Source organism: Zalophus californianus, chromosome 1 (assembly GCF_009762305.2).
Source record: "Zalophus californianus isolate mZalCal1 chromosome 1, mZalCal1.pri.v2, whole genome shotgun sequence".
NCBI lineage: Eukaryota > Metazoa > Chordata > Mammalia > Carnivora > Otariidae > Zalophus > Zalophus californianus.
This window is the reverse complement of record NC_045595.1, coordinates 21,165,041-21,180,631: the sequence shown is the minus strand read 5'-3', so window position 1 is coordinate 21,180,631 and position 15,591 is coordinate 21,165,041. Positions and strand designations below refer to the sequence as shown.

Genomic DNA, 15,591 nt, shown 5'->3' with positions numbered 1-15,591 from the left:
AGCTGAGGGCTTGGTGGCAGTGTCTAAACTTAAGTATAAGAACATGGCTGATTATTTCTTATAGAAGAAGTTGGATTCCATGGGTTCCAAGAGAAGAAGAGCTACCTCGCCATCCAGTAGCGTCAGTGGGGACTTTGATGACGGGCACCATTCTGTATCTACACCTGGCCCAAGCAGGAAAAGGAGGAGACTTTCCAATCTTCCAACTGTAGATCCTGTGAGTAACTTGCATCACACGGTTTCTGCCTGCTTTTCCTACTCTTCCTTTAATGATAAGCAGTTAAGATACACTTCTTTTTCCTCTGGCTTAATATTCTTAATCTTTCTTTTATGGAAAGCATGTATTTAGCCAACAGTCTTAACAGTTATAATTTAAGAAATAATGGTGGGTGGAGGGTGGGTGAAATAGGTGAAGGGGATTAAGAGGTACAAACTTCCAGTTATAAAATAAATAAGTCACAGAGATGAAAAGTACAGCATAAGGATTATAGTCAACAATGTTGTAATAACATTATATGGTGACAGATAGGGATTATACCTACTGTGGTGGGCATTGAACAATGTATAGAATTGTTGAAATCACTACGTTGTACATCTGAAACTTATATATTGTATGTCAGTTATACTTTCATAATACTTTTTTTTTTCTATTTCATTTATTTATTTTAGAGAGAGTGGGGAATCGGGGGAGGGAGAGGGAAAAGCAGGCTCCACACTGAGCACGCAGGTTCTGACTTGGGGCTCAGTCCCACAACCATGGATCATGAATTGAGCCAAAACCAAGAGTCAGACACCCAACCAACTGAGCCACCCAGGTGTCCCTGAGTAATACATTTTAAAAATAAAATAAGTATTTAAGAACTCTCAAAAAAAGTAATTACTCTGAATACGTTTAGAATAAGAAATTTGCATAAAGCTATTTCTGTTTTGATGAAAAGGTGTTTTTATAAAAGTGTAATCTGCCAAAGCACTTAATTCTAATTAAAAATAACCAAATGGGAAAAAAAAAACAAAACCAAATGGGCTTATGAATTCTACAGATCAGAGAGTGGCAGACAGTGTAATAGAAATATGCACAAAATTTTTTTTCTAGTTTTATTGAGATGTAATTGACATATAAAACTATATAAGTTTGAGGTGTACCCTATAATGATTTGACCTATATATATTATGAAACGAAGCCACGATTAGTTTAATATCCATCATTTCCTATAGATGACCAAAAAAAACGTTGTTTTCCTTATAATGAGAACTTTTAGGATCTACTCTTTTTTTTTTTTTTTTTTTGAGAGAGAATGAGAGAGAGCACGAGAGGGAAGAGGGTCAGAGGGAGAAGCAGACTCCCTGCTGAGCAGGGAGCCCCATGTGGGACTTGATCTGGGGACTCCAGGATCATGACCTGAGTCGAAGGCAGTCGCTTAACCAACTGAGCCACCCAGGCGCCCTTTAGGATCTACTCTTAGGACCACTTTAAAATATACAGTAGCAGTGTTAAGTATAGTTATGTTGTATGTTACATCCCCAGCACTTATTTATAATAACTGGAAGTTTGTACCTTTTGACCAAAAAAAAAAAAAAAAAAATATTAGTATGTTGCATTATATATCCATTCAAATAACTGTACTTGTCATGTGCCAAGCACTCGCTGTTCTGATGGTTGGGATATAGCCATGTGTAAGACAAGCCAATTTTTCACATGGAGCTTGGATTCTAGTGTGGCAGAAGGAGAATGTAAACAGATGAACAAATAGGTAATAAAGTACCCTCAGCTAATGATAAATGCTAAGAAAAAAAGTTTGGGTGATTTGGCTGCTTGCGCCCAAACCTTGAGGGATTTCTCTGTGATGGGAAGGCACTGGCCCTACAGAGTACTGGAAAAGGGTGTTCCAGGCAGAGGGATCCGATGCAGAGGAGCTAGGTCAGGAATGCGTTTGTTGTGTTGTGATTATAGAAAGATGGTCAAGGGGAGAAGGAGACTGGCAAAGTCTGCCCAACCACAGTATATAATTACCCTACATACTCCATGGTCAATGTTAGGGGTTTAGATTTTATTCTCTCAGTAATAAGCTCCTCTTTTGAATGATTTTAACCAAGAGAGTGATATGAACTGATTTAGCTTAAGAGAAAAGAACAATCACGAGTAGCATAAATCTGATGAAAGATACCAAGATGTTTAATCGGTTAAATTTTTTTTTTTTTTTTACCCAGTGTGGGGCTTGAACTCATGACCCTGAGATCGAGAGTTGGATGGTCTTCTGACTGAGCCAGCCAGGTGCCCCTCAGCAGTTAAAATTATTATTATTATTTTTTAAGATTTTATTTATTTATTTGACAGAGAGAGACACAGCAAGAGAGGGAACACAAGCAGGGAGAGTGGGAGAGGGAGAAGCAGGCCCTCCGCTGAGCAGGGAGCCCGATGTGGGGCTCGATCCCAGGACCCTAGGATCATGACCTGAGCCAAAGGCCAGACGCTTAACAGCTGAGCCACCTAGGCGCCCCTAAAATTATTTTAAATAAGGAAATATTGTCAAGTATATTTCAGACTTGGGGGAACTTGCGGATTTGTCCATTTTCTTCTCTACTTTTTATGAGTATGTTTTTATTAAGGATAACATTATACCTACACTGGCCTTCTATTCACGTTTCTGGTGATTTTTTTCGCCTTTTCCTATGTATAGATTGCTGTATGCCATGAATTGTACAATACCATTCGAGACTATAAGGATGAGCAAGGCAGGCTCCTCTGTGAGCTCTTCATTAGGGCACCGAAACGAAGGTGAGTTGGAAGGTGAGTGGGAGGGATTTGGTCCTGAGTCCACATGTACAGCATTTGGTAATAGAGTTTTCCTCTGGAAGGAATGGCTTAAAGGATACTGGGTTCCAGATTTTAGTTTTAATTGTCAAGATGTAGTGAAGCATATTTTAAAAAGTTTTTTTTTATTGTAAAGTGTAGCATAAAATTTATACATTTTGTATTAAGTATACAGTTCATTAAGGGTTTATTCATATTGTTATACAATAGATTTCCAAAACTTTTTCATATTGCAAAATTGAAATTCTGTACCCATTACAAAACTCCTTATTCCTTTCCTCCTGCCCCCAGGCCCTGGCAGCCACCATTACACTTTCTGTTTCTCTAAATTTGACTATGTTCCGGGTCTTATATAAGTGGAATCATACAGTGTCTTTTGTGACGGTTTTTTTCACTTAGCATAATGGTTTCAGTGGTCATCCATGTTGTAGCATATGACAGGATTTCCTTCCTTTTTAAGGCTGAATAATATTCCATCATATGGATATACCATTTTTTGTTTATTTATTCATCCATTGATAAACACTTGAATTGCTTTTACCTCTTGGCTTTTGTGAGTAACGCTGCAGTGAACGTGGGTGCGTAAATACCTCTGATGCTGCTTTCAGTTCTTTTGGATATATACCCAGAAGTGGCATTGCTGGATCTTTTTTTTTTTTTTTAAAGATTTTATTTGTTTATTTGTCAGGGAGGGAGAGAGAACAAGCAGGGGGAGTGGCAGGGAGAGGGAGAAGCAGGCTCCCTGCTCAGCAGGGAGCCCAATGCAGTACTCCATCCCAGGACCCTGAGATCATGACCTGAGCTGAAGGCAGATGCTTGACTGACTGAGCCACCCAGGTGTCCCGGCATTGCTGGATCTTATAGTAATTCTGTTTTTAATTTTTTGAGTAATAACCATACTGTTTTCATATCACTATGCCATTTTACAGTCCCACCAACAGTGTACAGGGTTTCCAATTTCTCCATATCCTTGCCACACTTGTAGTTTTGTAGTAAGTTTTTTTTTTTTTAAAGATTTTATTTATTCATTTGAGAGAGAGAGAGAGAGAGCACACAAGCAGGGGGAGAGGCAGAGGGAGAAGCAGGCTCTCCGCTGAGCCAGCCAGGAGCCCAATGTGGGTCTTGATCCCAGGACCCGGAGATCATGACCTGAGCTGAAGGCAAGAAGCCCAACCGTCTGAGCCACCCAGGTGCCCCTGTAGTAAGTTTTGAAATCAGAAAGTATGAGTCCTTGTGATGGTTAATTTTATATGTCAACTGGGCTAAGGGGATGGCCAGATATCTGTGTCTATAAGGATGTCTCTGGAAGAGATTAGTATCTGAATAGGAGACTGAGTAAAGAAGATGACCTTAACCAGTGAGTTGGGTATCATCCAATCCCCTGAGGCCTTGAGTAGAACAGAAGTGGGAAGGAAGGATGAATTAGTGCTCTGAGAGCTGAGACATCCATCTGTTCCTGCCTTCTGATCTCAGAACTCCTAGTTCTTGGGCCTTCAAACTCATACTGAACTATACCACTGGCTTTTCTGGTTCTTTGGCAGATGACAGATCCTGGACTTCTTGGCTTCCATAATCACATGAGCCAATTCCTGTAATCTTATCTATGCGTCTGTGTGTGTGTATATATGTATATGTGTGGGTATATATCTCTTTCCTATTGGTTAAGTTTCTCCGAGGAACTCTAGTACGGTCTTCCAACTTTGTTCTTTTTCAGGATTGGTTGGCTATTTGGGGTTCTTTGAAATTCCATACGAATTTCAGGGTAGATTTTTCTGTTTCTGCAAAAAATGCTATTGGGATTTTGATAGGTATTGCATTGAATCTGTAGATGGCTTTGGAAGTATTGGTGTTTTAAAAATATGTAAGTTTTCTAATCCATGAACATGGGCTAACTTCCCATTTATTTGTGTCTTTAACTTCTTACAAAAGTGTGTAGTTTGTAGTGTACAAGTTTTTCACCTTTTTGTTTAGATTTATTTGTAAGTTTAATTCTTTCTGATGCTATTGTAAATTGAATTGTTTTCTTTTTGGATTATTCACTGTTAGTGTATTGAAATGCAACTGATTTTTGCATGTGTTAATTCTGTATACTGCAACTTTGCTGAATTCACTTACTCTACCATTTTTTTTCATCTTTAGAGTTTTCTGCATATGAGATCATGTCATCTGTGAACAAAGACAATTTTACTTATTCCTTTTCAATTAGGAGGCCTTTTCTTTTTGTTGCCTAATTGTTCTGGCTATGACGTATGTTGAAAAGAAGTGGTAAGAGCAAGCATCCTTGTTTTGTTTCTGAACTTAGAGGAAAAGCTTTCGGTCTTTCACCATTTTGAGTATGATGGTAGCTGTGGGCTTTTCACATATGGTCTTTATTATGTTGAGGTACTTTCCATCTATACCTAATTTCTTGACAGTTTTATCATGAAAGTGTATTGAATTTTGTCAGATTCTTTTTTTGCAACAGTTGAGATGGTCACTCAGTTATTTTCCTTCATTCGTTAGTGTGATGTATTACTTTGTCAATTTTCATAGGTTGAATCATCCTTGAATTCCAGGAATAAATCCCTCTTGTTTATGGTGTATAATCCTTTTAAGATGCTGCTGAATTCATATTGCTAGTATTTTGTTGAGGATTTTTATATCATCGATCATAAGGGATGTTGGTCTGTAGTTTTTTTTGTAGTGTCTTTGCTGGCTTTGGTATCAGGCAGGGTATTGGTGGCTTCACAGAATGAATAAGTTTTTCCTCCAGTTTTTCAGGAAAAGTTTGAGAAGGATTAATGTTAGCTCTTTGTTTGGTAGAATTCACCAGTGAAGCTATTATTAGATCTAGGACTTTTCTTTGCTGGGAGATTTTCTTTTTTAATTAAAATTTTACATTCCAGTATTGTTAACATACAGTGTTAAATTAGTTTTAGGTGTACAATGTAGCAATTCAACAGTTCTGTACATGACTCCGTGCTCATCACAATAAGTATACTCTTTAGTCCCTGTCACCTTTTTCATCCATCCCCTTACCCATCTCCACTCTGGTAACCATCAGTTCTTTCTTTATAGTTAAGAGTCTCTTTCTTGGTTTGTCTCTCTCTTTTTTTCCCCTTGCTCATTTGCTGTTTTTTAAATTCCACATATGAGTGAAATCATACAGTATTTGTCTTTCTATAGCTTATTTCACTTAGCATTATACTCTCTGGCTTCATCCACGTTGTTGCAAATGGCAAGATTTTCTTCTTTTTAGGGATGAGTAATACTCCATTGCATATGGTATATATATATACCACATCTTCTTTATCCATTCATATATTGATGGATACTTGGGCTGCTTCCATAACTGGCTATTGTAAATAATGCTGCAATAAACTTGGGAGTGTATGTATCCGTTTGATTTTTTTGTATTTTTTGAGTAAATACCCTGTAGTTTTGCTGGAAGATTTTTGATTACTGGTTTAGTCTCCATACTAGTTATAGGTCTATTTGGGTTTTCTCTTTCTTCATACTCAGTTTTGGTAGGTTGTATGTTTCTAGGAATTTATCCATTTCTTCAAGGTTATCCACTTAATTGGCATATAGCTGTTCATAGTATTTTTTTATAATCCTTTTTATTTCTCTGGCATTGGTTCTAATGTTCCATCTTTCATTTCTGGTTTTGAGTCTTTTTTTTTTTTTTTTTTTTTAGTTCATCCAGACAAGGGGTTTGTCAATTATGTTGATCTTTTCAAAAAACCAACTCTTAGCTTTATTGATTTTTTTTTCTGTTTTCTGTTTTGTTTTTTTTAATCTCTGCTTTGTGTATTATTCCTCCTGCTTGTTTGGGGTTTATTATGTTGTTCAGTTCCTTAAGAATGAAGCATATTTTTAAAAATTACTTACAGTCTTTAAGATAACAGTGAACTTGTAGCTATCATCGTTAAAAGGAATCAATTTTCGAAATATACAGAGGCCACAATCATTATTTTCATTTTGCTTTTTTTCTTTGTCCCCGTACTTTTGGGTTTGACTTCTGTTGTCCAATGGAGCAAAACAAATTACTGGCCCAATATGCACATTGCACACACCTCCCTGTAGAGGCTGTGTTCTCCCTGACTAGATCTTCTTTACTCTCTTGCTATCAAAATAACATCAATGTTCCCATCTGACTCTGGCCGTTGAAGTTATTCTGCAAACATACATAAGTGTGGTAGACAGAACAACGGCCCCCAAATATGTCCATGTTTCAACCCCTAGAATCTATGAATATGTTGGGTTACATGCCAGAGAAAAATTAAATTTCTTAACTAACTTTGACTTGGAGAGATTATCCTGGATTATCCAGATGGGCTCAGTGTAATCACAAGGATCCTTAAATAGGGAGGAGGGAGGCAGAAGAGTCAGAGTCAGAGAGGGACTTGAAGATGCTACACTATCCTGAATTTGAAGATGGGAGGAAGGGGGCTACGAGCAAATGAATGCAGGCACCCTCTAGAAACTGGAAAAGGTGAGGAAATGGATTCTTCCCTAAAACCTCCAGAAGGGATACCAACACCTTGCTTTTTAGCCCAGCGAGACTTGTGTAAGATAATAAATTTGTGTTGTTTTAAGCCATTTGGGACTTGTGTAAGATAATAAATTTGTGTTGTTTTAAGCCATTAAGTCTGTGGCTGTTTGTTACGGCAGCTTTAGGAAACCAAGACAGTGAGTTAAAGATTTAGATTAATTTGTGATTGTTGATGCCACAGTGGGTAATGAACAACCTGAAGGTTGAGCTGAAGTCAGACTTTCCACGTCACGGAGCAGAGCCATTAAGAATGCAGTGTCAGCATCCTGAATTAAAGGATGTAAATTAGTCATGGCCAGAAAAGAAGGGCTCTCTTTAAAATGAGCTATCTCCAGATTTCAGTTGGTTTATCATAACAGTCTTTTAAAAGTTGTCATTTAATTAGCATATGATAATAAAATATTTATTGTTTACCACATGCTAGACACAGTGTCAAGCACTTCCTTATATTGTTTAAACTTGAGAAGCATTATTGTGGTTATAGATGAAAACTTGCACAAGTTCTCAGAACTACTAAAGGATAACCAGGGTACAGACTCAAATCTTTCTGATTCTAGAGCCTGTGCTCTTAACTGGTATGCTTAGAGAGGAGCAGCATCACACTGGAGTACACAAACCTTTCATAGAAAAGGACTGCCCTCTGCTGCCTGCTTCCCACCAGCAGGCTAGTCCTGAGGGGTGGAGGATACAGGCCTTGGGGTGCTAGAACACTGTCTTATAGCCTCCAAGTTGTGGTGCCCTATGAGCACTGATTGCCTTCCCCCAGTGCTGAGCCTGAGGGCTTCTCTACCCCTCTGTGGAATGTATATGTTTTCTTAAGAGTTTGTGGGAAGCTCTAATGCTCAGAGCTACACAATTGTGAATCTCTTTTTGAGACTTTGTTTTGATTAGTATATTAAGCTACTTGTGCTAAGACATCCAAATTAACAATGGTTGAAACAAAAATTATTTTTTCTCATATAAAAATTCTGTTCTATAAAGTCCTCAGGGCCTAGGTACTCTCTCTTTCCTCTGCTGTCCTTGGGGTATCACTCCTGTCTGCATGGTCTGAGATGGCTCACCCCCATAGCTGTCTTCCAGCCCACAGGATAAAAAGAAGGCATGTTAAGGATGTGACCTGGATATGGTACACTTCAGCTCTTGTATTGGCCAGAACTTAGCTGCAGCAAGGCTGGAGAAGATGCTCTTTAGTAGTCACACAGCAGCTCAGAATGCTGCCATCCTGGGGATAAGGGAAAATGAGTTTGGGGGTAGCCAGCAGGCTCCACATATCAGGCCCACTGTTTTCTCACTTTTCTGGTTAGAAGTGTCAGTTGTGGTTTGGCTGTTCTGCGGCCATATCATGGCAGGGCGCCCTCAGCTGCTGTTGAAAGAGAAAAGCTGTTATGCAAGAACGTGCACCACATAGTCCTGTTTGTATACATATGTGTGAAAGTCTGAAGGAATACTAATAGTGCTTTTATCTCAGGATGAGTAGGGACAGCTTTTATTATCTTACACTTTTCTGCATGTTGATTTAAGTGGGAGAAATTAGTAGAACTCTTTCACTTTGAAAAGGGGAGGCCCTTGTTTTGACCTAATCACATAGAGTAGAATGTTGAGATCCTGATCTCCCTTTTGTCTGTGTGGTGAGTCTGAAAATGTTTGTGAGGATCCCTCTCACAGAGCTTCTGGGAGAGAGTGTTCTTCCTAGGCACACGTCCTCATTGGGTTCTCAATTGTCTACAGATAATCCCCCAAGCCTGAGAGGCTGCTGAGGTCCAGCCTCAGCAAGGAGCAGTGGACTGTGGCCCACCAGGCCCAGGTGGAGAGAGCCATTGTGGATATCAGGTTAACAGAGCCCTAACACTCACCCTGGGAAAGTCCCTTGGCACCACTGACAGCATCGACATTAGGCCTGGATGGTCCTTTGTTATTACTCACTAAGACCTTTATGTTCCTGTACTTTCTCCAAATAGCAAAGTGATTACTTGTTTTATCTCCTCATACTTAATTTCATAATTCACTAAAATCATAAATAGTTGATAAGAGCTTTAAAAAACTCAGTTTATTTTTCCTCTTCTTTTCCCTTCCTGAAGAATTTAATCCAAAGCCATTAGTGAGACTGAGCAAACTTGGCATCTGCCGGGAAGACAGGTGGTGGGATGTTGGGGAGAGAGTTGTGGATAGTAGCAATATCACATCACAGAGTGTCAGAGCCTGGGCATGGTAAATGGGGTTTATGTTGAAGGACTTCCTGGCACAGCGTGTTGAGGCCTAATTAGGTGGAGGGAGGATGACGTCCATGTTGGGGGTTTAGTGGTGGCAGCGGCCTGTCATGGGTGGGGTAAGGATGGCATCCACATGGGGTGTGGCCTAGCCCAGGGCAAGGGGTCATAGCCCTAGTGAGGGGAAGGGAAGCTTTATGGGGTGGAGGTAGACAGTAGCAAGAGGAGAATGGTTATATACAGGAGACCAATCATGTAAGTAAATACATTGTGAATAATAGGATTCAGGCTTCTCATTATCTGAGAAAGGGAGTACAAATAGAGAAAGGAAACTAGATTGAACCCTGTGGTATATGATTAGAATTGGAAATGTTTGTGTGAATTCATGGTTCCCAACATCTGTAGATAATAGAAATGTAGATATAAGTGAGTATATGTCTATCTCCATCTTTGTCCAGTGAGACAGCCTGGGAGCAGTAACACACCAGTATACCTGAACGCATCCACCACCTTGGACTTTGTTTTTATTTTATTTATTTATTTATTTTTAAAGATTTTATTTGTTTATTTGTCAGAGAGAGAGACAGCACAAGCAGGGGGGGAGTGACAGGGAGAGGGAGAAGCAGGCTTCCCACTGAGCAGGGAGCCCGACGTGGGGCTCGATCCCAGGACCCTGGGATCATGACCTGAGCCAAAGGCAGATGCTTAACTGACTGAGCCACCCAGGTGCCCCTGGACTTCGTTTTTAAATACCATTTACCATTGCAAGGAACTAGAATTCTTTGGGGGAAATGGCTGATTTTAAGGGCAAGGAGGAACCTGTAACATCTTAGGCTGCCAGAAAGTAAGCAGATGTTCAAAGGGTGATGGGAACATGTCAAAAGTACATAGAGAATACAGACCATCTTGAAAGGACTCCTCCTGGCCCAACTTTGAGCAGCTTGAGCATCAGAATAATTAACATAATGGGTTTTAATGACTTCCAAATAGGAATCCAGGGATCCATATTGATATAAATAAATGACTGAATTGATTAGGAATGGACTTTTACATAGTCTGGAGGTACCACTCTGTAAAGTATAGGGAGAAAAACAATGACTTGCTCAGTTGAGAAGCTTGGCAGATACCACTATAATCAAGTGATCAAAATGAGCCTTGCCTAAGTACTGGGACAAGTTGAAATCATGTGCCTAACCTGATAGGATACAGTGTGACAAACGCAGCATCATTTCTGTCATAGTCCTGCTGAAGCATAGCCTGCATTTATTCATCAGGAAACAGAAAAACTCTGTTTTATAGGGATACCCTATAAAATAATTGGCCCATAAGTTATTCAAAAGTATCAAGATCCTGAAAGTTGAGGAAAGACTGAGGACCTGCTTCAGAATGAAAGAAACTAAAGAAGTATAACTAAATGCAACACGTGATTCTGGACTTGATCCTTTGGGTATAAAGGACAATTTTGGAATACTTATAGAATATGAGGACTAAATGGTGGTACTGTATCAGTCAGTTTCCTGATTCTAATGGTTGAGCTGTGGTCCTTGTTTATAGGAAATACTAAATTATTCAGGGGTGATTGGGGATGCCTGGGTGGCTCAGTCGGTTAAGCGGCTGCCTTTGGCCCGGGTCATGATCCCGGGGTCCTGGGATCGAGTCCCACATCAGGCTCCCTGCTTAGAAGGGAGCCTGCTTCTCCCTCTCTCTCCTGCTTGTGCTCTCTCTGTCAAATAAATAAAATCTTTAAAAAATAAAAATAAATAAATTATTCAGGGGTGATAGAACCTCATGTCAGCAGCTTACTTTCAAATGGTTCGGAAAATAATACTTTATATTATTCTTGCAATTTTTATGTCAGAATAAAAAGGTTTTAAAAATTAAATATATCTTCCATATATGGCTATAACATGTCAGCCAAGGTCCCAAGAGAGATTAAAGCCTTAATGACATGACATTTTTTGTATGTAATAATTTATTTCTTATACCTCTACAATGGAGTTAACTTGGGGCAGAACTGAGAGAAATGGTCACTGAAATAATTTTTCAGGAGGTTTACTTGTCTCATGAAATTCCATTTGAAAAAAGCCAGAGGTGATGATGGGCATTAAGGAGGGCAAGTAATGTAATGAGCACTGAGTGTTACCTACAACTGATGAATCACTGAGCTCTACCTACCTCTGAAACTAATAATACATTAAATGTTAATTAATTGAATTTAAATAATTTAAAAAAAAGCCAGAGGGAATAATAATAAACATCCATTAACCCAAAACCCAACTGAAGAAATTATCATTTAGGGGCGCCTGGGTGGCTCAGTTGTTAAGTGACTGCCTTCGGCTCAGGTCATGGTCCCAGGGTCCTGGGATCAAGCCCCACATCAGGCTCCTTGCTCAGCAGGAAGCCTGCTTCTCTCTCTCCCAGTCTCCTGCTTGTGTTCCCTCTCTCACTCGCTCGCTCTCTGTCAAATAAGTAAATAAAATCTTTAAAAAAATTATCATTTATAACCACATTTGAAGTTTCCTGTGTGACCCTCACTATCCCTCCCCTCCAAGAGATAATCACTATCCTGGATTTTTTATTTATCATACCTATGTGTTTGGGGTTTTTTGTTTTTGTTTTTTTTTTAAATAGTTTGGTCATGTTTGTTTATGTTTTACACCCTTTTATCTTTGGTAAGCTCCTTGTGCCAACGACCTCATCTTTCTCCTCTGTAAGTTTAGTAATTGATACTAGAGCAGTGTATATATATATATATTTAAAGATTTTATTTGAGAGAGAGAGAATGAGAGATAGCACGAGAGGGAAGAGGGTCAGAGGAAGAAGCAGACTCCCTGCTGAGCAGGGAGCCTGATGCGGGACTCGATCCCATGACTCCAGGATCATGACCTGAGCCGAAGGCAGTCGCTTAACCAACTGAGCCACCCAGGCGCCCAAGAGCAGTATATATAATAGGCACTTGATTATACTTGGTAGAGAAAGTTCTGTGGTCGCTAAGTGAAGAGACAGTCCATTTTGTAAGTTTGTAAAGAGCTCTGAAACATGAATCTATTTTCAGCCACTATTGAACACCACAAAAGGTAAGATATTTTCATTTGCAGAAGATGCCAGTGACATTGTTTTAGTGCTGGTGCCGTAAATCTTAAATATTTAGCATATAAATGACCATCACAGATGTTAAGTTAGGTTTTTATGTTGCTAATATATACTTAGAAAAGGGCTTGCATATGCCCCTTGCTTTTGTTACTCTCTTTTAGTTCTAATAATGGGAGTAAGTCTAGTATGTTTTATCACTTGGAATGTTGGATATTACCACAAGTAGTTTTGAAATATAACTTTATATGGGCTTTGGACTAACATCTTTTTTAAAAAATATTATAACAGAAATCAACCAGACTATTACGAAGTGGTTTCTCAGCCCATTGATTTAATGAAAATCCAACAAAAGCTAAAAATGGAAGAGTATGATGATGTTAATCTGCTGACTGCCGACTTCCAGCTGCTTTTTAACAATGCAAAGGCCTATTACAAGGTAAGAAAGCATTACATTTGGAAGGTATCCAATTTGATAATAGTTTGGCTTTTTAATTTTTATCAGTTTAGTAGTGTAAGTAGTGCGGTTTGAATTTGTTACCTTTTTTTTTTTTGAAGATTTTATTTATTCATTTGAGACAGAGCAGGAGCAGGGAGAGAGGCAGAGGGAGAAGGAGAAACAGGCTCCCCACGGAGCCAGGAGCCCGATGTGGGGCTCGATCCCAGGACCCTGAGTTCATGATCCGAGCTGAAGGCAGATGCTTAACCATCTGAGCCACCCAGGCGCCCCTGAGTTTGTTTCTTTTAAGAAAAACTGAAGATTCGTATAGCATGTACCATTTTTGTTTCTTTTGTGTCTGTTAAGATCTTTTGTCCATTTTTCTCTCGAGTTGTTTGTCATTTTCATATTTATTTCTAGAAGTTTTTTTAATATATTCTAGATACTAATCCTCCTTGGTTATATTTGTTACAAGTATCTTCTCCCACTATGAGGCTGTTTTCATTCTTTATGGTGTCTTAATGAAACAGAAGAGTATTTTAACATAATCCAATTTCTTACTCTTTAACTTTGTGGTTTGTCATTTGTGTCTTGTTTTCAGAAATCCCTCTTATCCAGAGATTATAAAGACACTCCTATATTCTCTTCTAAAAGTTTAATGGTTTTGTCTTTCACATACAGGCCTTTACGGCAGCTCAGGTTGGTTTTTGTGTCTTCTGTGAGATAGGGTTCAATTTTGTTTCCTAAAAGGGATAAGTGGCACCTTGAAGTGGCCACATCCTCTTCACAGTCATGTGCACCAGCAGTGCTCACAGTGCTTCCATGTCCTCATGGTCCCTTTCCAGCCTTTAGTCTGTTCCTTTTGTTTTGCCCAGTTTAGCTATTACTCGGCTCTTTTATTCTTGCCTTAATTATTATGGCTTTATAATTCTTTATCAGGTAAGGAAAGCACTGGTTATTGATCATTCTTGGCCCTTTTCTTAACATGTTATGTTAAGTCAAGCATGAAAAAAATTGTTGGAGATTTTATTGGAATTGCATGGACTCTGTGGATCAGTCCTATTTTGGAGAATTAATGTAATTGTGATATTGATTATTCCAGTCTTTGAATTTGATGTGTCGTCGTTTTTTTAAGGCTTCTTTAAGTTATTTTAGCAAAGCTTTAGATGTTTTTTTATTGAGTCTGCAAAATGCAAAGTGTTATTAGGTTTGTTCTTAATACTGTGTAATATGTGTGTATATATATATTTTTTCTTTGATTGAGAATAAGTTTTCTTTAATTGAGAATAAATTCGTCAATTATTTTTTTGGCGGATGCTAATTCTTTTTTTTTTTTATGTTCAGTTAGCCAGCATATAGTACATAATAAGTTTTTGATGTAGTGTTCAATGATTCATTGCAGTTGTGTATAACACCCAGTGCTCATCACCACACATGCCCTCCTTAACACCCATCACCTGGTTACCCCATTCCCCCACCCCCTTCCCTTCTGTCACACAGTCTTTTAAAGTGTAGATTCAGGGGTGCCTGGGTGGCTCAGTTGGTAAAGCGTCCAACTCTTGACATCATCTCCAGTCTCGATGTCAGGGTTGTGAATTTAAGCCTGTGTTGGGCTCCACACGGGGCATGGAGCTTACTTTAAAAAAATAATAATAATAAAAAAGAAAGTATAGAATTCAGGAGTTTTTGGCATATTCACAAAGTTGTGCAACCATCACTAATATCTAATACCTAACTCCAGAATATTTTCATTACCCCAAAAATAAAACCATACCCATTAACAGGTGCTCTCCATTTCCCCTCCTCCCTGCCTCTGACAATCACTAATCTATTTTCTTGTGGATTTGTCGTTCAGCACATTGCATATAAATGGAATCAAATACTACATGGCCTTAGGTGACTGGCTTCTTTCACTGAGCAGGTCTTCGAGGTTCATCCATTTTGTAGCATGTATTAGTACTTCATTCCTTTCTATGATTGGATAATGTGCTATTATATGGCTGTACCACACTTTGTTTATCCATTTCCCAGTTGATGGGCATTTGGGTTGTTTCTAGTTTTAGCTATAAAGGTGCTATAAATTTTGTGACTATGACAAGGGTGCTATTCATTGGATACAAGATTCTGCGTGTGTCCATCAGACCTAGCTTGTTAATTATGTTGCTAAAATCATTTATATCCTTACTGAATTATCTGTACAAACTGTTTACCAAATGAGGTGTTTTAAAATCTCTCACTCAGATGATGGATTTGTCTGTTTCTTCTTAATAACTCTGTTGATCTTTTGCTTTATGTATTTTAAAACTGCAACTGGGAGCATACAAGTTTAAAATTGTTACATTGTCCTGGTAAATTGAATTTTTTTTTGCATTATGTAGTATCATTAGTAATGTCTTTTGTTTGAAGTCTGTTTTATCTGATATTAATATAGTTCTATCAGCTTTTATATTTGTGTTTATCTAGTTTATTTTTTCCCATTCTTTTCCTGCAACCCTTTCATGCTAACGCA

At 38.6% G+C, this 15,591-nt stretch overlaps 1 protein-coding gene across 19 annotated transcripts in view; it reads left to right on the top strand.

The window, feature by feature from the left end:
• PBRM1 (polybromo 1) overlaps positions 1 to 15,591 on the top strand; it is a 115,948-nt gene that overhangs the window by 4,658 nt on the left and 95,699 nt on the right. For 15 of the 19 annotated variants that reach the window (XM_027582392.2, XM_027582382.2, XM_027582383.2 and 12 more), the window contains 3 exons: positions 65 to 217; positions 2,679 to 2,776; positions 12,935 to 13,082. In XM_027582392.2, the coding sequence (XP_027438193.1) occupies positions 65 to 217; positions 2,679 to 2,776; positions 12,935 to 13,082 (399 nt within the window). The remainder of the gene's footprint in view (positions 1 to 64; positions 218 to 2,678; positions 2,777 to 12,934; positions 13,083 to 15,591) is intronic. The other 4 variants (XM_027582384.2, XM_027582388.2, XM_027582390.2 and 1 more) reach the window with 1 other exon arrangement.